The sequence below is a fragment of the Oxyura jamaicensis genome, chromosome 4 (genome assembly GCF_011077185.1).
Source record: "Oxyura jamaicensis isolate SHBP4307 breed ruddy duck chromosome 4, BPBGC_Ojam_1.0, whole genome shotgun sequence".
NCBI classification, from domain to species: domain Eukaryota; kingdom Metazoa; phylum Chordata; class Aves; order Anseriformes; family Anatidae; genus Oxyura; species Oxyura jamaicensis.
Genome location: NC_048896.1, coordinates 23,386,968 through 23,410,517, shown reverse-complemented (window position 1 = coordinate 23,410,517; position 23,550 = coordinate 23,386,968). Strand labels below are relative to the sequence as shown.

The 23,550-nt window shown below is 50.6% G+C and overlaps 2 protein-coding genes across 2 annotated transcripts; both read right to left on the bottom strand.

Annotated features, from left to right (window-relative positions):
* Positions 1 to 1,573: 1,573 nt before the first annotated feature.
* On the bottom strand, positions 1,574 to 6,038 carry GSR (glutathione-disulfide reductase). Its single transcript, XM_035324680.1, has 13 exons — positions 5,861 to 6,038; positions 5,387 to 5,413; positions 4,800 to 4,888; positions 4,445 to 4,514; positions 4,188 to 4,335; positions 4,032 to 4,086; positions 3,646 to 3,745; positions 3,152 to 3,238; positions 2,877 to 3,038; positions 2,568 to 2,679; positions 2,363 to 2,494; positions 2,121 to 2,254; positions 1,574 to 1,962 (listed from the first exon to the last, which is right to left on the bottom strand). The coding sequence occupies exons 1-13, from the start codon at positions 5,987 to 5,989 to the stop codon at positions 1,813 to 1,815; spliced, it is 1,395 nt and encodes a 464-aa protein (XP_035180571.1). The 5' UTR covers positions 5,990 to 6,038; the 3' UTR covers positions 1,574 to 1,812.
* A 118-nt stretch (positions 6,039 to 6,156) lies between these two features.
* On the bottom strand, positions 6,157 to 19,338 carry PPP2CB (protein phosphatase 2 catalytic subunit beta). Its single transcript, XM_035324681.1, has 7 exons — positions 19,146 to 19,338; positions 11,553 to 11,762; positions 11,115 to 11,288; positions 10,032 to 10,121; positions 8,331 to 8,492; positions 7,360 to 7,478; positions 6,157 to 6,746 (listed from the first exon to the last, which is right to left on the bottom strand). Exons 1-7 carry the CDS (start codon positions 19,245 to 19,247, stop codon positions 6,674 to 6,676), a joined length of 930 nt encoding a protein of 309 aa, XP_035180572.1. The 5' UTR covers positions 19,248 to 19,338; the 3' UTR covers positions 6,157 to 6,673.
* Positions 19,339 to 23,550: the final 4,212 nt, after the last annotated feature.

Here is a 23,550-nt window from a genome sequence, read left to right as displayed (position 1 = left end):
TTTCTGACCCCAGGTGATTAAGGCTCATGCATGTTAAGACAGCCCGGACTTTTCACAAAGTTGTAAATCAAATGCTGTTGTAATTTGAATATTAATATAGAATGTCACTGTTGTGCATTGTATAGATATTGGCTAATTTAGTTTGTATTTAATGACTAATTAGTCCTGGACATCTCCAGCTTGCCACCTCTCCAGCTCATGCACAGCTTGCGGACATCTCCGGCGCTTAAAGTCCTGGGTAATTACGGCTTGTGCTTGTTAAAACAATCTGAACTTCAGACAAGGTCACCAATCAATCATTGTCATGGCTTGAGTATTATTATTGAATGTCGTAGTTGTGCATTGTAAAAATATTGACTAATTTAGTTTGTATTTATTTATTTATTAGTTCTGGATGTCTCAAACTCATTACAGCGCATAATTGTTGCTACGATCTGGGCTTTATACAAGGTCATAAATCAATCACTGCCATAACTTGCATATTGCATGCTGCAGTTGTGTGTTTTAATTTACAGACTATTCAGCTGGCATTGCTCGGTTCGTTAGCCCTGGGCATCTCCGGCTCCCTCTGCCTGCAGCTCACGGCTCCCTCCAGCCCTCCAGGTCTCCCACGTCTCCAACTCCAATTACCCAAATATCGTATAAATATCGCACAGCTAAGCTGGTAACCATTCCGCACGCTGTACAAACACTGAACAAAGCCGAGTGTGACAAGTGCTATTTCGTCCAGAACGGAGGCTGCCTGCTGCACGCCGGCACCGCCCGGCGGCTCCGGCCCGCGGGGACCCTGAGGGAGGAGGGAAGATGGCGGCCGCGGGGCCCCGCCCCGCGCTGTGTGGACGTGTAATGGCGGCGCCGCGCGGGGCCCGCTACCCGCGGGGGAGCTGAGCCCTGTGTGCTCGGCTTCGGTGGAGCTCACGGGGCTGTCCCGGTCCCTCTGCCGGCAGCCCTTCCCTCTGCCGTGCCACCAGTGCTGCTCAGCCTGGCATCATCCACCAGCTTGCAGAGGGTTTGCTCGGTCCCACTGCCCGTGTTGTTAATAAAGATAATAAACAGCACCGGTCCCAGGGCAGAGCCCAGGGGACAGCACTTGGTCTCCACCATGACACCGAGCCATGGACGGTTACTCTTTGGATGCAGCCAGATGTGGACATGGCACTCAGGGACCTGGCTTAGCGATGGGACGCAGTAGGTCAGGCTGATGGTTGGACTTGATGATTTTGGAGGTCTTTTCCAACCTAGATGATTCTATGATTCTAATCTCCACTCTGCCCTCCATACATTTCTACGTGGCTTCCAGGAGGATCTGCTCCATCGTGTCATTGGGCAGAGAGGTGAGGCTGACTGCTTTGTGGTTTCCAGAGTCCTCCTTTTTACCCTTTTCAACAACACATGTGATGTTCCCCTATTATGGGCTTGGGTCCTTCCTCATCCCCTTTCTGTGCCCAGTGGACAGACATGGTTCTGGCTCCCTGCCCTTCTCCCCTGGGGCTGGGACAATGCCCCAGAGCCTACCTGCCACATGCAGCTCAGCACGTCATGGGATCGTAACTATTAGGTGCAAGGCAAAGGCTTTCCAGCATCACTACATTTATTTTCCACTTCAAATCATGCCACACTGCATTGCTCTCTGAGCACCTAGCTGATATTTAGGCAATTTTTAAGATATAAAAAAAATCCCTACTACCCAGGAAAATTTCTCTGAGAGAAGGAGATGACATTTGCTCATGTGATTGGCTTGCACAGAGGAGGTAGTGCCAAGAGGTGGCAGCTGGCTCCTTTGCTTCAGCTGCCACCAGTCAGTCCCATGTTTCAGCGCATCGTCACCAGCTCCTCTGCTGAAGTAGGGTGAATGGCGACCGTGTTGTCAAAGTCGGCCTTGGTGGCTCCCATTTTGATGGCCACAGCAAAGCCCTGCAGCATTTCATCGCAGCCCAGGCCTTGCATGTGCAGCCCCACCACCTTCCAGGAAGAAGCAAGAGGTCAGGCTCATGGCAAGGCACACATGCCACCACCACTGGTGGCCCACCATGCGGACAGCCACTGGTGTTCCCAGCAGAGGTCCTCACCAGGGGCATCACATCCCCCTGGGCAAGGACACCCCCATCCCCCTCACACACCTTCTCCTCCTTGCCGGCACACACCAGCTTCATCACACACTTCACCTTCCTCTGGGTGACTGCGTGGTACAAGGGGGTGAAGGACGTGGTGTAGATCTTCACATTGTCCTTCCCATGTGCAGAGATGGCTTCATCTACCAACAAAAGGCACTGTACATCAGTTTCCCCAGCCTGTTTCTCCACACAAGCACTGGAAGTGACTTAATGCCTTCAGGCCTCCCAGCTGCTCATTCCACCCTTACCTTCAGTGAGGCCCACAGTCCCGATGGGTGGGTGGCTGAAGACAACAGTGGGGATGTTGCTGTAGTCCAGATGGGCATCCCGCTGGCCCCCGAAGAGCCGGAGCGCCAGCTTCCTCCCAGCCGCAATGGCCACTGTGGAGAGGCACAGGGAGCCTGAGACCCGGCCTGGCTGGAGAACAAGGGAATGGGGGGCACCAGCACGCACCTGGGGTGAGGAGGGCTCTGCCGCAGACGTCTCCAACAGCATAGACCCCCTTCCTGGAGGTGTTCTGGAACTTGTCCACTACCACATGGCCCCGAGCATCCACTTCCACGCCCTGCCAGGGGAACACCATCTGTGTTGGCACTTGGGACCCTGTGGTCCTCACAGCAACCTGAAGGTCTGCTGACGGAGGAACCAAGTCCAGCAGAGACGTGCAACACTTTTCATGGTTCCACATGGCTCTGAGAAGTTCTGCCCATGCAGCCCAAGGATGGGGATGCCCAAGGGGAAGAACACATGTTCCCATCTCACCACACGGTCTAGGCACAGGTCCTTTGAGTTTGGGTCCCGCCCGACGGCCCACAGAAGGCAGTCCACATCCCGGATCACCTCCATTGTTGGCTTGTGGCCAGGTGCTGAGGACGTCACTGTCACCTCCAGCAAGCCACTGGGGGACTTGGTGACAGCCTGGACCTGTGGGAGCAACCAAGGGCCATGGTGAGAAGGTGCTGGCAGGTTTGGTGAGCAGACACCCTCGCTTAGGGTGCCGCCCTGCTGGCCCGCATGTCCCCAGCAAGGGTCCATACCCGTGAGTGCTTCCAGACATCGACCCCGGTGTTCTCCAGCTCCTGCGTGCAGTTTGTGCTGATCAGCGAGTCAAACGTCCTTAGGACCTGGGCAGGGACCACGCAGCCATCTGAGATGATGGACCGCTTGCTGGGGCACTGCCCCACAGCCCCATCCACCCGCATCCCCCTTCTGCCTGCAGCCACAGGTAAGTGATGCTTCCGCTTGATAACAAAGCTCTCATTTGTTTACTTTTTTTTTTTTTTTTTTTTTTAATATCGTAATTATCTTTCTTTATTCAGGCTGTGACTCAACACGGGGCTCAGGGAAGCAGGTGCCCTGGCACGCTCTGCTGCAGAAACTCTTTGCACGCACTGGCTGCCGGGATGGGCTTGGCAGCACGCCTCCACTCTGCCTCCTGCCCCGAGCCTCCCTGCCTGCCCCACCGCAGATCTGCGGCTGGCCGGGATGCAGCAACGACGGGAGGCACAGCGGGGCCAGCCAGAAGCAGTACCTTGTCCCGACGGATCAGCAAGGAGGACTTGGATCCCAGCGTGGAAAGGATCCCCGCAATTTCCACCGCGATGTACCCTGCGCCAACGATCACGCTGCGCCTGCGGAGAAGCAACGATGCCATACGTGTGTGCTTGGAGCCTGACAAGCATGTGCACCAAAAGCCTGGCAGCTTCTCCTGCACCCAAGCTAAGGACAGAGGTCTTGAGCAGCTCATTTTGGGTGCCACAGCAGCAGAAGCCTTGCGAAACAGCAGCCTGCGCAACATCTCAGAGCACAGCCAAGAAGCCCTGGGTGACCACCGGCAGGAGCTCTGGATAAGCCACCGAGCACCGGGTCCACCTCCCCGCTCCATCCCTGGGCAGGCAGGGGGACACCCCACCTTACCTGGGCAGCTCCTCCAGCTCGAAGAACCCATCGCTGGTTATGCCCAGGCTGGCTCCTGCAAAGCAGCGCAGTAGTTTTACCACAGAGGGGCTCTCCACAGCCCCACAGCCGCATCATTTGCTTTCGCAGCACCACTCGTGCCGTGCGGGGACTCACCTGGAACCTCGCTGTCCGGGGGGACCGACGGGAACCCGCCCGTGGCGATGAGGATGTGAGGAGCTGTGTACTTTTTACCGTTGACTTCAATGGTGGGCTCCGGATCAGCAGTGAACTTGCCGTAGCCGTGGATGATGTCAATGTGAGCCTGCGGGAGGAACAGCAGGGAGCCCAGTTGTTGCATTAGCAGCAGATACATACAGAAGATACACAGAAGGGACTGCTTCCAGGCCAGCAGGGAATAAAACTGCCCCCACCTTGTTTAAGTTATTTTCATAGATCTCGTTCAGGCGTCTCACGTAAGCATCACGCTTCTCTTTAATGGTTCTGGAACAAAGTGGAAGTTTATCACGGCTGCCAATTAACAAATCCACTGAGCTCAGCTGAAATACACTGTCCCCTCAGTACGTGGCAAACGAGCCACAGAATAAACCGGCCTCGAGTTAGGCAGCAGGCAGGCGCCTTCCTGCTGACACTTGTGCTGCTGCCTGCCTTCCCTGCTGAGGCTGGCAGCCCACTCCCATCTTTTGGGGAGCCCTTCCCTGAGCTCCAGCCCCTTATCCCCCCCCCCACGTAACCGCCACCGTGCAGGTGAAGCCACCGCCACCTCACCTCCAGTTAAACCTAACGCCGGACGTCTCGAAGCCGTAATCAGGGTGGTCGTGGATGAACTCGGCGTGCACGGCGGCGTTCCACATCACCTGCTCGCACAGAGCCAAGGCCCGCTCAGCGCCCCTGTGCCTCGGGACGTGCCCGTTGCGCCAGGCAGGCTGGCGAGGTTTCAGGAAAACCACAAACGCCGTGGGGCCCCCAAGGCCTGTCGCAGCAAGCACCCGGCCTCCGCGCGAAGGCGACGCGGCTCCCGCTGCCTCCTAAGCAGCCCTTTGCACGCGAGGTGATAAAGCCTGGCTGCGCTGGCTTTGTACCACCAGGTTTTTAGCCCAGCTGCACATGTGCTGTGCTTCCTGATGCCTTGACTCTGCCCAGGCCAGCCCACGGGACACGGGTCTGGGTGTCCCGGTTGCTCAACGCTTTCCAAGCCCTGCTTCCTCCCCACGCCCTCCTCCCCGCCGGCTGCACCCCAGCAATTCCTGGCATTTCTCTCAGGGAGAAACCCCAGGCACCGGGGGCTGCACCAGACCCAAAACAAACACGGGACAGACAACACGTTACAAACAACTGCAAAAGCACCCGCTCACCTTTTTTGGCACACATCCAACGTTGACCTGCGAGGGAAGAAGAGTGAGTCTTAGTGCAGCACCTAATTTCTGCGAGGTGATGCTCTGGAGAGCACCTGCCCGGGGCCAGCAGCGAACACAGCACTCCTCTGTGCCCTGCCAGGCAGGGCAGCGCATTCCTGGCCGCAGCCAGGCGTGGAGCCTTGAGGTCTCGTGGTTTATTCATAGCCCTTCACTTCCTTGATGGGGAATACGGAAGGTGCGTGGTGCTCGCTCGCCTGTAAGGTAGCGGCTCCGGCTGGATCTGCCGAGAGCTCGCTGTTTGCTGCCGCGTTCCCACATTTGGGGAGGGGGAAACGTGAGGCTGGCGTCTCCCCGGCTCGCTCCGACAGCGGCACCTCTTCCTCCCCGCCACCCAAGTCAGCCCGGGCGGGGGATGGCTCAGGTGGGACAGCTCCCCCCAGCCCCACAGGGGTCCCCCAGACCCCAACTCACGCAGGTGCCCCCCAAGCGGTGCGGCTCCACCAGGGCGACGCGGGCACCCAGCTCTGCGGCCCGGCGAGCCCCGGCCAGCCCGCCCGAGCCACCTCCCAGCACCAGCAGCTCGTAGGCGGCCGCCGCCATGGCTCGGCTCGGCTCAGCTCGGCTCAGCACCGCCCCCGGCCCGCCCCCCAGAGCGCAGCACCACGGGTCGGGCTGAGAAGGGCGAGTTCATTGCTGCGGCTGGCAAAGGGCTTCCGTGACAGGCAACGCAGAGCGGCGGAAGAGAAACGAGCAACAGAGAACGGGAATCGAGCTAAAAAGGGAACGCTTTATTCCAGGTTATGACAACGTACTCCCAAAAGCAGGAATTGCTTCCTTTCTCCAGTTCAGCCGATCGTCTTTCAATAAAATAAAGAGTGGGTGAGGGAAGGGGTGAGAAGTTAGTGTGCATTTCCCTTAAAAATAAACTCCAAAACGCTAATTCATGCCAGTTAAACACTAGAACTAAAAATTTACAAATAAGCATAAAAGGAGATGGAAGTGTTAGAGTTACCTTTTCTTCTCTGAACAGTCCAGAAAAAAAAAAAAAAAGACTACAAATACAGCAGGCAAACTGACTGTTGGACTGATTGGTACAGGATATATAGTGTTGTAAGGAATTCAGTCTCAAGTTGTGCTAAATGCTCTTCATCCTCAGTATGGCACATTTTGGTCCATGATAGGGATTGTAAATTGAGACGAACCCTGATTTCGTACAGAAACATGTAAATATTGTTGCTTTTTAAAATGCCAGGTGTATTTCCTTCTACAAAGGTTAGGAGAGGTTTACAGGAAGTAGTCTGGGGTACGACGGGTAACATGAGGCTCTCCACGACGAGGTGCTGGGTCAAACTGAAGGCTGTGGAAAAGAAAATTGGGTCATTTCCCTGCCTTCGCACAAGGCAGTTTTCGATATGACAAACACAAGACTCGCCCTCCTGCTGCAATCGTTTTATTTTCCCAGTGGCTTCTGCGTGAGGTGTCCCACACCTCCCGCCACCCCAAACCTAAATCTGGACATAGGAGGTCCTAAAACAAATGACCAGCAGGAGGCAAGCTCAGCCACCAGGAGAAACGCTACTCGCAGAGCGAACATAGCCTGGCTGGCAGTGCTTCAGCAGCCCACTGCTGCTTTCACGGGAGGTCAGCCAAATGCAAAATTCAGAATCTCAACAACCTTTACAAAGGTTAGCACTAACAAAAAACAAAACAAAACAAAAAAGAATGCAAAAGCTCCGAAGTTTCAGAGCCAGGAAAGAGAGAAAAAGAAGCACCTGAGAAAAGCTTTTAAGAGCCCACCTTGATACTTTTTTTTTCCCCAATACCTTCTTGCAGGTAGAGCATACCCTGTTAAAACCAGAGTGGTTTAAGCTTGCTTTTCATGAAAGAACCCCCTTGGAAAGGATCAGGCTTTCCTCACAGTCCACAATGATTAAGCAGGAAGAGAGAACAGCTCAAGCCAGATTACTCACAAGGAATATTTTAAAGTGTCATCTAGTTCCATGATAGCAGCCTGGTTCCCACAGCGGTAACAGTAATTGGGCGCACTGAAAATGGTAACCACATTTCGGTCGTGGCACCAGTTATAACCCTGCCAGAGAAAGAGAAGAGAGGTCTCTGTTAAACCTCAGCCCTGAGTCCATCTGAATTTCCTCTTACCATCTGAAATGTTTTGAGGCATTTGTGAAACACTGTTTTTTCTATGTATTTTCAACTGACTTGACTTTCATCTTAAAATTCCATTTCCAAAAAGCACTCCTCGGCATGAACAAGCTGTGTTTACCTGGATTTAATAGTTTCAGCCATTCACAGAGAGAAGACAGCTGTGTGCTACTTGTGGATTTATTCATTTTGCATGCAAGTTATGGATTATACAAGAAGGAAAGCTAGAGATTTTAGATAAGCCCTCAGGCTTTACTCACCACAAACAAGAATTTGCCGGTTCACCTGCAAGGGAAACAGCTACCTGCACGATCTACTTGAACCAGATTTAAAAATAAGCCTGCTCCACTGACCCACCTGGCATTTTTCCACCAAGACACGCAAGAATAGCCTATCAACAGCCAAAATCAGGGCTTAATCCCTGCCATATCTGAGTGCTGCGTGTTACAGGACAGTGTGTTTAACACACCAGCAGTCTAAGTAGAGCAGTCAGTGTGTAAGGAGATTATTGCTTCCACAAATGGGGTATGGCGGGGTCTCTTCGGCAATGTGTTTGAAGAAGGGGAGGGAGAACACCCCCCTATTCACACAGCCGGTCAAAGTTCATCAGTTTACATTGCTTGTTGCCTTCACATGATTAAAATCCCTCTTAGGTATTTACCTGCTTAGCCTTCAGATGTCAGCTTATGCAAACCGATCAGCAGATCTCAAAACGTAGACAAGAATTTTCATCTACCTTCATTTTTTTTTAGCTTCGTCAACCAGAAAGTGCTTGCCCTACCTCCATGACGAGTTGATGAGCACGGGAAACCAGTGTAAGACCATTGGCATGGTTAAATGTTTCGGAAATGTCTTGCCCAAATGTGTAGCCAGCACCACGTGGAGATATACCCCAGCCACCACGATCATCTGGATCCGACCATAACAGATCACACATTGGACCCTTGAAAAAGATAAACTTCTTCGTTAGCTTTCCTTTTGCTAGCAAGATGGTTATAAAAAGACACTTCTAAAACGTAGTTTAGTTACAGTAAAAAGACTGCCTGAATGTTCTCTGCACAAGCCACACACATTTATCTGACATACCTCACATCATCACACTCACTGAATCAGACAACATCCTCTCACAAGACATGAATATGCACACAGCTGAGAAAGGAGCCCGTGCTACCAGGAAACTGTTCCACCTCCTCCTCCACGCACACCGTTTACCATCTCAGACCTGGAAAGGCACGGAGAGCAGATCCGATACTCGCTCCTGACTCTCACAGTGTAATAAAGGCCACGTGAGAAAGTACGCGAGTCCAAGGATGCACAAAGGGTTCATCAGTGCCAGCCAATTTGCAATAAATTAAAGGAATGGCACCGACCCACATGAGGTTGTGAACTGTTCAAGAATTGATGGTAAATCTTCAACAGCCTTTCTGGCAGGGTACTAAGCATTTCATTTCCTCTCCTGAACTGTTGACGGTTGGACTTCACATATTCAAAAATACCCCAGTATACATCTAACTGGCACAAATGAAGCTCAGTGGCTTTTCTTGCTGAGCTATTTAGAAGCTATGGGGCAGAAAGAACTCTCCAGTCCTTATCCAAGCCTGCTGCTGTCTCCCACCCACTGATCCCAGCTATGTGGTAGGGATCACACATGGAGGTCCTCAGGAAAGTCAGATTTCAGCAAACACATGCAGCATAAGACTGTGGAAGCCCTGGAGCAAGAAAATCATTTTCTCTCTCTACAGTCAGAAGCCCCACCAGGCAGCCTCCTAATTCTGGGAGCAATTCAAACCACTTATTTCAGTTTGTTTGAAGGCAGACCTTGCTGCATTGTTCTTACTCCTGTACCCACAGCATCTCAGGATAAGCATTTTGTTTTCAGAGGGTAAATAAGACCATTTGCAAGCTCCAACCACCTAAACAAAGCAGAGTTAGTTGCAAGCCTAGGAGCTCAGAAGGTGGTTTCTTTGGTCCAGCTGGCACCCCCTGGCTGTTCCATGCAGGACTCCTGTACATCAGCATATCCCACAGGCCCCCTCTGACTTCGTCAGGTCCCCAGAAAAACAGGGTAATAACAAACAAGGTGAAATAACACAAAGAGCTGGCTGGGGAGGAGGGGTGGTGACATGACACAGTTTCACATGGTGGCAGTTGGTTCACAAGGAAGTCTGCAACGAGTCTGAAGGCAGCAGGCACTTTCCCTTGCCAATACAACTCTGAGTCAGCACGACAGTCAAGAAAATCTGTGTTTCTGCAAAAAACAGCTGTGAAAACCCCACAGCCCTCCTTTTACAGACTGCTACAAGCAAAGCATATTGACTTGGGTGTGTTTTGCCCAAATGAATGTTAATCTGCTCTTGCTCTTACAGAGGCAATAATCTGCTGTGTAACAGTGTCTCACTGTGCAAGTGGATTTCCACATGACTATGTATTTGCATTTTCAGCAAACATATCTAAAATTACAATGGATCTCCTTTCCTGTTACCTCATGTGGAACTTCCTGCAGGCGGTCCAGAGCCCTGATATGATCCAGTGTATCTATGGATGGAGAGAGGCCACCGTGGAGACAGAATATCTACGGCAGGAAAAAAAGGAATAATCCGTTCAACGCATCTGTGCCACAAAGACTCATCTCAGAAATAGCTGGTTTTAACTTTATAATTCTTTTGCAATTACAGTGGCCTCACCCTCGCAGCAGAGAAACCAGATTTAATTCCCACAGATGGGAACAAAACCAAAAGAGTGCACGTTGCATACAAATATCAGAGCTACAAAGATAACATGCCTAGTTTCAAGACTAGCTTGACTTATAGCAATACCTCGACTCACACAGCAGATCACAAGATGACTCCCAGTTGTCAGGGAGTCCTTTCAAATAAACCCTACCTGCATTCCTTCAGCAGCAGGTGCCAAGGCGTTGCTGCTCCACCAACCTGTGTTACTACCACACCAATTTATTCCCAAAATCCACAGTAAATACACTGGCTTTAAAATAATTCCGGACACATGCTAAGAGAGCTCGTCTGAGACTGTTTGTGTATGGGTCAGACCACACAGCCTGTGCTGCGCTAATGTGAGAAAAATCTCATAATTTTCTTCAGACAGGATCTTCTGTGAAGCTATTTTATTTGCTCCTGTCAATCAGGAGCGCATTTCAGTAAGCAAATCATAACCTTTTATTTCCTATCACCCAATGCCTGATCACCTCCCCATTTCCTCACTGGCTGAGTACTACAGGTTCACAAGCTACTCAACGCTCCTCTATACCATATATGTACAATTTTTCTTTTTTTTCCCAACCCTTTAATTTCTCCTTTCTTATATTTTGAGAACTTGTGATCTTTGTTTTACTGTTCTCACGCTGCTCATCCTGTTTTTTTCAAGCTTCTACCTTATTTTGGAATAGTGAGGCCTTCTACTGTCCACTTACCTACCTAGCGTTTCTCCTTTTTATGACTACACAACTACCTTGGAATAGAGAAAATTAGTTCTCTACTGCAAAAACACAAACTTTGTTTCTCACGCTAAGAAACGGGCAGTTTTCCTTATTCAAGGCACAAAAGCTTACCTGGCCATCTACTAGAGCCGTAAGCGGGAGATAATCAAACAGATCTGTGAAATACTTCCAGACATTGGCATTGCCATACTTTCGCAGACATTCATCGTAAAAGCCATACACCTGTGTAATTTGTCTGCTTTCGTGGTTTCCCCTCAGTATTGTAATGCGTTTTGGGTAACGCACCTATCGACAACAACAAAAAAACAACACAACCAACTTTTAAGACAAGAATTGGACAATGAGCATGGAAAGAAGTCCTAAGAAGAGGTTTCAAGCGGCAGGGAAGCACTGAGCTCTGTTACATAAAGCGCGTTCCATTAACATATTCAACTTACATCCATCGAGCTCAAGCCAACTGCAATGCCAAGGAGGGGAGCAATTCCTTCCCACCTCCCCAAAACCACAAGTTTGTCCACGGTTATCGTAAAAAACGCTATCCGGCCATACCTTTAATGCTACTAGTAGAGTCACTGTTTCCACCGAGTAATAGCCTCTGTCCACGTAATCTCCCATGAACAGGTAATTTGTGTCTGGCGACTTCCCACCGATTCGAAAGAGTTCCATAAGATCATGGAATTGGCCGTGGACATCCCCACAGACGGTGACCGGGCAACGTACCTCTTGCACATTTGATTCTTTTGTAAGAATTTCTTTAGCCTAGTGAGAAAAAAAAAAAAAAAAAAAAAACACAGAGCAAAAACATAGGAAGCTCTTTCACAGGCAGGTGCAGAAGTTATTCCACTGCATTTGTATGGGAAATTCAGTTTCCCTCTGGTGGCTCCATGTTACAAATCACTGCACAAGATGAGCGATTTTGCTCCTTTGAGGCCATGTCATGTAGATCTTATTGTTTATTGGCACATTGAGGTACAAAGTCAAAGAAATAAATTTTCTTCTTTCTCAGCCTGAAATTTAGGAGTGTGAACTTCAAGACACGTGCTGCATATGACTTCCATCACTGATGGGGTTCATCCACAAATCCTCTCCAATCGTTTCTGACGACTGATTTGTCTTCTGAACACAGCAAGACGAAGCATTATTCCAGTAACTTCCATCAGCATCACAGGCAGACATCACCCTAAACACAACTCTTTCTTTTTTTTGAAACATACTGATCGGTCCTTTGACAGATTTCTCCATCTACACGTTCAAGAGAGCTCAGGTCAGCTCATCTCAACCACATAAGGCATGGCAGCACTCGGCACTCTAGTCTGACTGCCAACATCAAGCACTGCTCAGCCTCACGATGCCTAGAAGTTTTTACCTCGAGAACCACAGCTGAATCACTGGCCAGCTCACGTCCTGTCAGCACGGGTTGTACAACCATGACCTCCTAGGCTTCCTCGAGATGCCAGCTGACCTACAACAACGCACTTACGCTCGGGCTCCCTCCTGCCACCCCTCAGGCTGACTACCACCCCGGCTGCTCAGCTGATCGCTCTCCTTCCCACGCAGCCGCCTGGAACCCCACGCGTCACCACCTTCGCTGGCAGCATAGCCGCAGGCTCCAGCAGCTCCTCTGCCAGCACTGCCAGCTGCTCCTCGCTGCCTTCCTTCTCTGGCATCCCTCGCGCTTCCCCCCGTCGCCGCACACCCAGAAACCAAGTGTGCTGTCCCAAGGCCAGGATTTTGCAGAAGCAGGTCTGTGCCATGGAAACAGCGCTGTGAGCAGCACGCCTGCTCCCTGCAGACAGAGCCAGCCCGTCACGCGAGCAGAGCCAATGCGAAGAACAGCCGCACGTGACAAAGCGGCTCGCCTGGCACATGAGCTGGGCAGGGCTACGACACCAGACGAGCTGTGCGGCAAGCACCAGTGCCCCAGCCCTCTGAAAACTCCATCTCCTTGGAGAGGGGCTGATTTCTTCTTGCTGAAGCCACTGAGGAAAGCAAGTGTTCCTAAAGTTACCTTCACTGCCTTGGCACAGAACCTCACTGCATAAGCGAGAGGCACTTCTCTAGCCCAGGGGGCTTTCTGCCTGCCAGACTTGCCGTCCTCTTCCAAGCACAACAGTTTAACAATTTTTTCTGACAGCAGGTCGCATACAAGTGGAAGAGCAAACTCAGAGGCAATTTAAACCTACAGAGCTACCATCAGCTTCCCCAGCCATAACCAGCTGGCAACAAAATGACCACAGATGGAGGGAAGGCATCCCTGGATTTAGTCATCTCTTTCCCTGCATCCAGCAGTTCCCAGGCTAAATTACATGGCTGTAATTAGCAGATCTGCATTACCTTATTACGGTTATCATGTTTGTTTTGCTGCCTCCAGCTCATCAGCTGATATAGATCAGAGCTCCAGGCACAAGTGAGGCACAAAGAGCACCCACAGGCAGGTTCCCTCAGATCTGGACCAGAGGGATGAAGGATGACCGTGCAGAACAGTCACCCGCAGGTGATGATCGGACAATTCCCCAAGTCCCTGCACTTCGGATGATCTAGGTCCCACCTGCCGCTACCAGGAAGAAGCTGATCACTGAGGACATCCCCCACAAGCTCCCCAAGCATGCCTGTCCTCACACTGTTGCTCTTCACAGTCGGCTGACTAACCTCTTCTAAGGAAAGCGGGTATTCAGAAAGAGTAACTAAATCCCAGGCAGTCAAGGGCTGGAGCAGCACCCAGTGTGCCACTTGCACAGAACGTAAACCGAGGGATGTGACCCTGACCCTCAAAGGCATCCTGCACGCACAGCCAGTGATGTGGAGTTTACCTTGCAGCTCCACAGGGACTGGAAACTGCTTAACACGTTGCATCTGAGTGCAGCAGCCCTACTGGAATTCTCCCTTTAAAAGCACCTTCAATGCCTCTCGAGAGCTTCTACCCTCTGTGAGAGAAGGATACAAAACACGGTCACAAAACATTTGCTCAGTGTGTTCCGACATATGTTGCATGAAGCAAGAGACAGGGTTTCACTGCAAACTGGAGTGAACTTAACCACAAAAGGTGTTGGGTATTTTCTGCCTTTTCATATCATGCGTGCTGCTCCTTTCCCGGCTGTGTCAGAACAAGCAGACATACTTGAAACTTCTGGGAAAGAGATGCGGGTGACAACACAGACACAATGCACACTTACCAGTGTCTCAACCCACCCACGTCCCAAACGCACGCACAGGTAAAGCGGCACGCAGGGAGCAGAGAAGAGCTCCTCTTGCACAGTACCACATCAAACAGGCTCCCGTTAAATGTGTTTTAGGAAGATGGGCTAGCACAACTCCTGAAATGTTGGTTACTAGGAGCATCTAGACATTTCCCTTCAGGGCAGAGGAGGAGCTGTTAGCTGAAGAACAGCAGCTTCTTAAGCTGCCTACCAGCTGTTACTGGTTAGCCCGTTTTAGCTTACTATGTGGACGTACACACACATGAAAAATAAAGTGTGTCATTTTAACGCTGCAGAGATGGTTCAAATCAGGCTTGGGAGCTGAGCTGACCACATGAGACCGTCCTCACGTGATTGTCTAAGGCAGAACAAGACCTTTAAAATCTTAAGCATCGTTAAAAACATCCCAGAGAAGCTGCAATTAATCAGTGTGCTCTGCTCGCACATTTCACTGTGCAGGGCTAAGACTACAGCAAAAAAGCTTAAAATAATAAGAGCACATTACAAAGCAAGGAAAGAAGCAGCTGATGCGAGGAAAGCTGCCCTGCTCGGCTCCACTTACTTACTTACGATGGCTGTTAAATAACTATTAAAGTCTTATTTTAGCTACATTTGGACAATGGCGATTAACACATCAACTTCCTAAGCGCATTCCCTTTGTTTTGGATGAAAAACACCCCCCAGGTCACCTCCCAGGAGGAGCTTTTAGCTATTTTTATCAAGTAAGCCTCCATTAAGTGCAATATTTACAACATCCATGCTCAGAATTACTCTGAAGAGTCCATTATTTTTGTTAGCTGTGAGCCTGTCTATCACCCCAGCTCCACTCCTGCCCGGTTTCAGGCTCTGCAGACAGGAACACGAGCCTGCACGCTGTCCCACCCTCAACCTGCATGGAAGGAGCCTGCAGGACGCACGCCCCCATACGTTACTGCATCATCCCCACAAGAGGAAACCGAGCGGTCTCGGGGCTTGAGCACAACCCCTTAATGCGCTGCTCCGAACGCAGAGATGCTGCGCGGGCTCTGAGACTACCATCAGAATCACCAGGAGACTAATCCCTCGATGAGAGACTTAACAATCAAATCCACATCAAGTTCTCTGCTGTTCAGATTTGTCTACGAGGCTGCGTAGGCTGACTCCATCGGTGAGGGGATTAATGTCCAACCAGGAGGCAGATTTTCAGCTTTGGGCTTTCCCTAGAGAACAACAGAGACCCCAGGCACCCGATTAGCACGTGAGATCCTTCGAGAGCACAGAGACTTGGCTCCTTCTGGAAGATTCATCAACTGCATCACCACCTCAGTTTGACTTTTAAGAGGCTCTTACTTCAAGAAATGGAGAAACCAGCTTCTCAATGTGGAAACCAGTTCCACATTGAAAATTCATCAGCTGTGACCCATCAAACTACTGTGTCAACAGGCATGCTGAGGATGGAGAGTCTCGCAGGATTTGCCCCAGGAGGTTGGCCTGAACAAGAACCAGTCAGATTCTCCCCAAGTGAGAGGGGAGCTGGAGCGGGCGGAGCTGCCCGCCAACAGCAAGGCAGCAGAGGACACCCCAAGAGTGACACCAAGCACCAACGGGAGGCACACTCCTGGAGCGATCTGGGCCAGCGTACCCCAGGATGAACTCCATTGCTGAAGAGATGAAATACTGCTGGCCACGACTCAACGCAATGCTCAGATGGCTTGAACAGCATCCAGGACGCTACTTGGCTTTATCTCTCGCACTAATTCCACCAATTAGTGCAGAAGAGCCTACGAGCTCATTCTAGCGAGATTATTCTCGGGTGAAGTGGTTTTGGAGGGCAGAAACATCACAGATACGTGCCAGTATCAGCAGTGCTCCTTGGAGCACCAACTGGCTCCTGCTGCTTGGTTTGAAGAACCGGTGTACAGTCACCATTCAACAACCGGATGAGAAACGCAAGTCTTCATTAGTGATTAGAGTCCTTCTCCTCCCACCCTTTCACAACACAAAGCTCCCAATCTGCTCACTGCAACAAGTCCGCAGCCCCCTCTTAAACAAAGAAAGACCAAGGATGGAAGAGAAAGGAAGCTAAAGAGATGGCTGTTTGCCTGTGGCTAATTTAAGAAACAGCCTTTTACTTGCTTTCCTTTATGCCCCATCTTATTACTTCAGTTAAAAACTGTTTTCTTTCATTATAAGTCAGATGGCTCTCAACTCTTCGCTGACTTGAACCCTAAATCCAAAGAATTTAAAGCTTACCGTGTCCAAACTTGGAAGTGCTTCCTACAGAGCAAATCCACCTCCCTGGTCCTTTAGCCTGGCTCTAGGGCTCGGAAGTGCAGGTTCCAAGGGGCAGCAGTACCTGTGCAAGTTCACAGGCAGCTCAGCAAGCTCTACCCTCCCACCAGGACCCCAGTGCAGAAGCTCAAAGCTGGCAGCATGGATACAAACCTGCCAGTGCACCCGATTAAGCATCCAAGACAGAGCTCAATAGATTTTTCACTGCCTATTTAATAGGAGCTGAAACGGGTTTTAACAACCTTCTTCTGCAAAGAGAGTCTACCACGATGAAGTTAAGCTGCGTGAGACACAAGACATCTGATGCCCATTCCCCTAACACGCTGGAACATTTCTCATGCCTACAAGCTCCAGTAGTAATAATTGTTTGTCCTTCTATTATCATTTAAATGTCAGAATGATTTTAGTTAGCTTTCACTTTAAAGACCAGCAGAACAGGAAACAAGTGTTTTCATGTTGTCTTCAGATGACATCTTGATTATCTGCATACGGAATATGTGACGGATTAGCTGCCAAAATTATGTCGCAATCGGGCAGGTGAATTTACAGTGATTTTGCAGGTACAAATTTCAAGAACTTTCTAATTTTCATACCCTCCATAAGCCTAGCTGTCTCCAATCTTTTCCTCAATTACTGTCCATTAGGCCAGCAATTAAACCAAGAACAACCCACACAAGAAAGTCTGGGACATTCCCAGCCCCCCCCCACTTTCACATAAACCTTTCAGTTTTGTTTTTAAATTACCAAAGTCTTTCACAGATTTAAACCCAAGGCAAGAGGTATTATTGTGTTTAACCTCTTCAAAATGAAGTCATGTAAAAGGGACTACTTAGAAGCAAGAAAGCTGGTAAAGGTTTCTCTGATCATTATCTCAGGGACACCAAATAAGCTTCCTGGCAGAGCTGCTTCACACCAACAGCAAGACCACAAAACCCAGAGCTCCCTTCCCCTACCACCTAAACCACACAACCAGTCCTCAAAAGCTTAAGGATAACCCAAGTGAGACCACCACATTTACTTCACACCCAAGCCATTTTGAACAGCTATCAGCATCCTTCCTGAAAAGCCATGTGCTTGCATTTGATAGCTTGCATTTGTATCAAAGGAAACCCACCGTGCCCAAAGGCTCAGGCTCCTACCTGCTATTTGGATGGCTGACACCCCCCTCACCTGCACTCTCAACGTGGCATGCCAAGCTCCCTACTTTTTGTGTGTCCACTGACATGCAGCCACAGGCTGCCAGCAGTATCCTCCAGCTTTGGAAAATACAGCAGCCACAGCTCCTTAATCAACAACAGTGCCAGAGGAGGGAAATGTGTTCTTCGTAACAGCATGTGTTAGAACAGCAGTTCTGAACCAGCAGAGCTGGGAGCGAGGCACAGAACACACTAATAAATTCTTTCAGGCTTATTAGCTGGACTCGACACGAGAGACAGCACAGCCACAACGAGCTCTTGCTTGCTCTTCAACTGACTCTTGCTCTATTCCTCAAGTGACTGCTGTTGCTCCCTGCTGCAGCACCAGCCCTCCTCACCACAGTCCCTCAGAGCTGACACAGCTCTGCAAGTGGAGAAAAAGCCTTTAAAGCAAAAGGACAGTCCCAGCATGGGTCAAAAAAAGGGAAAAGGATAAAGGAAACAGAGGCTGGGAGGCCCAGCTAGAAGTCAGGATTGGTGGCAAAAGCATTTGCCAGGAAGTCACAACCTGGAGTCCCATAGCATCTCTGTGCCTGTGACATTCAAACAGCTCCCACCCTTCTGAAGAGTACCCCTGGCATGTTACGGGGTGGCGGTGTGGACCCTTTCTGCTGTTCAAAGACCTGAGAAAAGGAAATACATTAATCTTCTGAAAACTGGAACCACGGTGTTCAGTCACTGGCCAAAACGCATTGCCAAGAAGGAGCATCAGAGATGATGTGCTTCTGAGAAAACTGAGCAAGATGCACAACTAACGGCATGACAACACCAACCTTGCCATAAGCGACACGATGCTAACGGGAACGCTGAACTAACTGCTCTACCTCCTGTGCCTGACAACTATTAGCTGGTCTGGGAAAGGAAGCAAAGAGGTTCTCTGGACTATCTGGTGCGTGGCAGTGGTCTCTGTTGGTTGCTGACATAGGAAGCAAACAGAAAGAACAATCTTTGCTACCATATTGGGAAGCCTGCTTCAGTTCTTCAGTCTTGTTACATTATCCAAGTCCAAAGAAAACCCTAACTTTGTCATAGATTGCAGAATTGAGGGAGCATTCACATGCGGGCATTTAACTTCTGAAGCAAAATCCATCGTGACCTGCCTCCTGACGGGCAAAAAAGGCTCCTGACAGCGTGCACCATACGCACCCAACCAGCAACCCGCCAAAGGCCTGTCCCAGCCAGAACCACGTCCTTCTCCCAGCCATTCCCCGCTCTTTACCCCTCCAGCAGCGTGTAAGCCCGGTCATGTCAGCAGCACGGCTTCCCTCCCACCCCGGCCCTGCTCGGCCCGCCGTCAGGTGCCCGCAGCTCTCCTCCCGGCCTCAGGGGATTCAGGGCCGCCGCCTCAGCGCCCCTCGCTCTCCTTTTCCTCCCTTCACGCCCCCATTTTCGGCCCCTTCGGCTTCGGCCTCGGCTGCTCCCTCCCTCCCTCCCGCCCCAACCTCCAGCCGCCCCCGCCGCAGCCCTGCCCCGCTCACCTCCTCGCAGAGGCTGCGGACCTGGCTCTCGCTCAGCTGCCGGCACTCGTTGAGCTGCTCGATCCACTGGTCCAGCTCCTTGGCGAAGCCCTTCTCCTCCATGGCGGCGGCGCTGCCCGCCGGGGGCCGGGGCCGCGGCCTGCTCGGCTCCCCGTAATGGCGGCCCCCCCGGCGCTGCGCACTTCCGGCCCACCGCCCCCTAATGGCGCCGCCCCGTCATGGCGCCGCCCCGCCATGGTGGCCGCCCGCCTGACGAGAGGCTCCGGCGGGGAGCCCCCCGCACCGAGCGCGGCCTGTCGCACGCTGGTCCGTGCTCCCCGAGGAACGGCGAGCATCGTCGTGAGGGCTTCGTCCCTGTGCCGGGTGCCTGAAGAGCATGGCAGGCGCCGTCACGCTGTGACAAAGCCTTGGTGGCACGTGGGGGTGTAATAAAAGCTTTCTGTAATCCTGTTGCTTTGCACGCGTTATTAATCTGCCTCGCCATGCTCCTCCGAAATGTTGTGGAGTAGCACATTAAGCCTACCATCTGCAGGCTGGCCCCAGTAAGGATTTAACCACATCGTGCATGCTACAGCATCTGTGTGTTGCATCATACTACACGAGGGCATTTAAAGCTAGTATGCACGTGCAATGAGGTACCTAAAAGTCTTCTCCCAACATCTGCCTGCAGGCTGGGGCTTTATCCATCTCACAGCCAGCTCGAAATCGCTACCAAAGTGTGAACGTTTCCATGTGCTGCAGCATACCAAAATCCTTCATGGATTTTCTGCGTCTTTTAGGCACGAGTTTCGGCATTTTTGTCCCGCCTAACAATGCCGATATATAATTTCCTCCGTTCCCACCGGGTAAAACAACCAAGCTTGCTAAACTTCTCTTTCCCTGAGGTGAATTTGAAAATAAAAGGGTTCAAAACATCTTGTACCTTTAGTGAACTTTCCAACCCGAAACACATTTAGCAAAGGAAAAGGGAGCAATATATAAAAAACATTGTTTTTTAATTACTCTTAAATATCCTTTGCCATTTCCGTATCCACAAAAGACACCTTCCAGGAGCTGTTCACATCACCCATTTAGAGCAAAGAGCTTTTAGCTTGGAAAACCCAGGCAAGAGACTGTTTGGGGACTTGTTCTCCATCTTGACGGGTCACTCTGCACGGAAATGGAAATCTCAGTGTGGTATGAAGGTACCACTGACATACTGGTAGCTGGGTGACCTCTTTGCCACTGAGCCAATGCCCAGAAATTACAAAGAGAAAAACTCTGTATTTTTGTAAGTATTTGAGGCCGTAGCTCTGTGCTCTTAATCCTGCAGCTATTTCAAAGCATCCTTACAGAACTCAGGTTCCCTGATTTTCCAATTGTCATACACTTGGGTATTTTGCTTGGTCATGCCTTTTCAGAAGGTTATTTTTAACAGGATTGCCTGCATCTGTGGCACTGCAGAGGAGAACTTGCCAGTCCTGTGATGAAATTAAACCTGGAAGTGGGCTCCTGGGCTGCTGGACCACGATACTTTCCATCTGAGACCTACGTAGGGACAGCACGCACTGCATGCACTCTGGAACAGAAGTGATGCCCATGTTAAAAATGGTGAAAGGGGCTTCTCCAAAATGACAAAAAAAAAGCACATTTCAGGTCTCAGGTGACACAGCACTACAGCAAATGCTGAGTCATTTTTATTTATGTCTCCTTAGTTGGCCAAGTTTTCAAGGTTTCCTCATTTTTTAATAAAAGAAAACAAAATTAGAAGATATAGTGTGTCAAATAACTCCCTGTGAGAAACAGCAGGTATTCTGGGGCTTGCAGTATGGTCAGATAACAAATTCACTGGTTGCTACCAAGGTGTGGTACGTAAAGTACATCATTATCCTAAGTTTTAGAGTATAAATAACTCTTGGTAACTGTTCGCCAACCCCCTTCTATCCCTCTAAATGGAGACGTACATTTACATACCCATACATATTTACACATACTCTTTGGAGATAAGTCTCTACCGATTCATCAACACCAATAAAGTGTTCAATATGAAAAGCCTAAATGTAAAGCTTGAACAGATACATCCCTCTTGGCTCCCTACAAGGAACTGAGAGGTTTTTCAGGGGTCCATCCCAGATGGCAGGTCCTCTCTCTCACCTCCATGAAGGACCAGCAAAATCCTGCCCCTACAGCTGCTGCACTGAACTGGCCAATTTCAGCTCCTCGATGAACTGAGAACTTCCCATTGCCAGGAGGAGCTCCAACAGCAACCACATTCCCTTGAAACCTTGGGGAACCTGGCCAATGGTGGGCACAGGCAGCAGGGTGATGCCTCCCATGTTTCTGCCCCTGGCACCTTGCAGAGCCCCCTAGGCTGCCCAAAGCCCCCAGGACCTCTGTGCTCCCAGTCCCCTGCTCCCCTCACTATCTGGGGGTCCCACAGGACCACCTGAGGGCTAACGGGGTTCCTTGCAACATGTGGCGGTTGAAATAGGTGGGCTCCTGGAAGGCCTTCTTTTGGTCTTCACCCTGCCAAGGAGCACCTGCAGAGAGGGGAGGGAAGAAGGGGCGGTGTGAGAAAACCTGGGGGCTGCTCAGAAAGAGCTCAACCTTGTGAGTGGCCATGGGGAATGTGAAAACCAAAGTACAAAGGGGCTAGAGTCAGGGTGGCTAGGTGCTGAGCAGAACCCGAGGAGCTTGCTGGGCCCACACGGTGCTGAGATTCACTACTGTGGCTTTACAGCATATGCTAGAGCACCTGCCTGGTTTTTGTCGCTGGTGTAAAGTGACAAAATTTTGATTCTTCCTATGATATGCTACCTTTCAGATTCTCAGCTGGTGCACGTCCCCCCTCAGCACACCCATATTCCCCCTGTACCCTCACGCCATGGCCCCACTGCATCATCCCCACACCCCGTGTTGCACCAGTACCCCAACACCCCCAGCACCCCGCTGCAACCCCATGCACCTCTTCTGTGTTGGCTCCACCGAGTCCAGGTGCCCTCATTGCAACAGTGGGAGAGGTGGCACCAGGAGGCTGCCAAAATTCAGCTGAGGAGGCAAACACAAGTTATTTAGGGCAATGTGAGGATGCTTGGCATTCTTGGGGACAAAGCAGAGCCCACTTCCCCCCACTTGAGGCTAAAGGGAAGCAAAGGAGCATTTTGAGGTGCAGGATCAGTTCCCACGCAAACATTTAAGGAAGAATTAAATGCCCTGTCAGCACCCTGTCGATGCAGGCACAGCCCAGCTGCAGCCCCAGGGCGAGTGCGGTTTTCTGGCCGGCTCCCAAGGGCCTGCAGTGGCTTTGTGGGGGCACCTGGGCACTGGAAGCATCAGAGACCTGCCCCCAGGCTGCTCTGGGGGTGCCTGTGAGAAAGGGGGTGGCCAGAGCCGCTGGGGTCACTGGTGGAGGATGAGAGGCACACGTACCTGGCCGCAGCCTCCATAACACTGGCGTCGTCATTCCCAGCTCCATTTTTAAGGGAATATAAGTGACCGATGCAAACGTTCTGTTAATGCACGGCACTGAAAGACCGAGATGGTGTTGTGTCTGCCTCTCTGAGGAGAAAAGGTTTTGCTACATCTCCCCTCACTAACATTGTCCACAGCTTTTGGTTGCTATTGCTTTCAGTGAGCTCATTACAATAGATGGTTTCATTCTCAAATGCAAAACACTGACATCAGAAATTACTTAACTTCAAGAAATGTGTTAATAATAATTTAATCTCTTAACTGGTAAGTGGACTGAAATGCAGTAATTCCTCTGTTGTGTACTTACCGTATAGAAGGGTCTAATGAGGAAAGACTGGCAAAAGAAGACGTAAAATTGAAAAGCCGCAGGGAGATGAATGTGAGATAACTGAGAGAGGAACATTTATATGCTGAGTCTTGGCTGAAGTTATTGCCCCTTCCAGGCAGATGCATTTCCCTCTTGCACTCATGGAAAGCACCCAAATGGGGAGATGCTGTAAGGGCAGATCTGAGTGACCCGGCCCCGGAACAGCCACATGGTGAATCAGGCGACAAGAATCAGACCAGACAGTTCAGACTACACAAGTAAGCAAATTTATTTTAAGACAGAACAAATATTGTGGCAAACAACAATATGCAAATTCAGTTGGTAACAGGGGTAAATATCAGACTTTGTTTTCAAATAGATATAAAATATATTCAGATTTTGTTTAGTCCAAAAAGCAGCTCTTGTCGGGGGCTTGGGATGGGTCTGTCCACACCATCCGACAGCCCATGGAGCCTCAGGACTGAGGGCGACTCCTCTGCCAGCCGGGCTGCATGTGCTGGCTCTGCAGAGGAGCTCCAGCTCCCCTTCACTAATTCCCTCCCTTACTTCTGCCCCCCTCCTGGTAAAAAGCCAATTCTTGCCACAAACCCCAGCTCTTGGTGGTGGAAGAGCTCAGGCAGCAGCTGT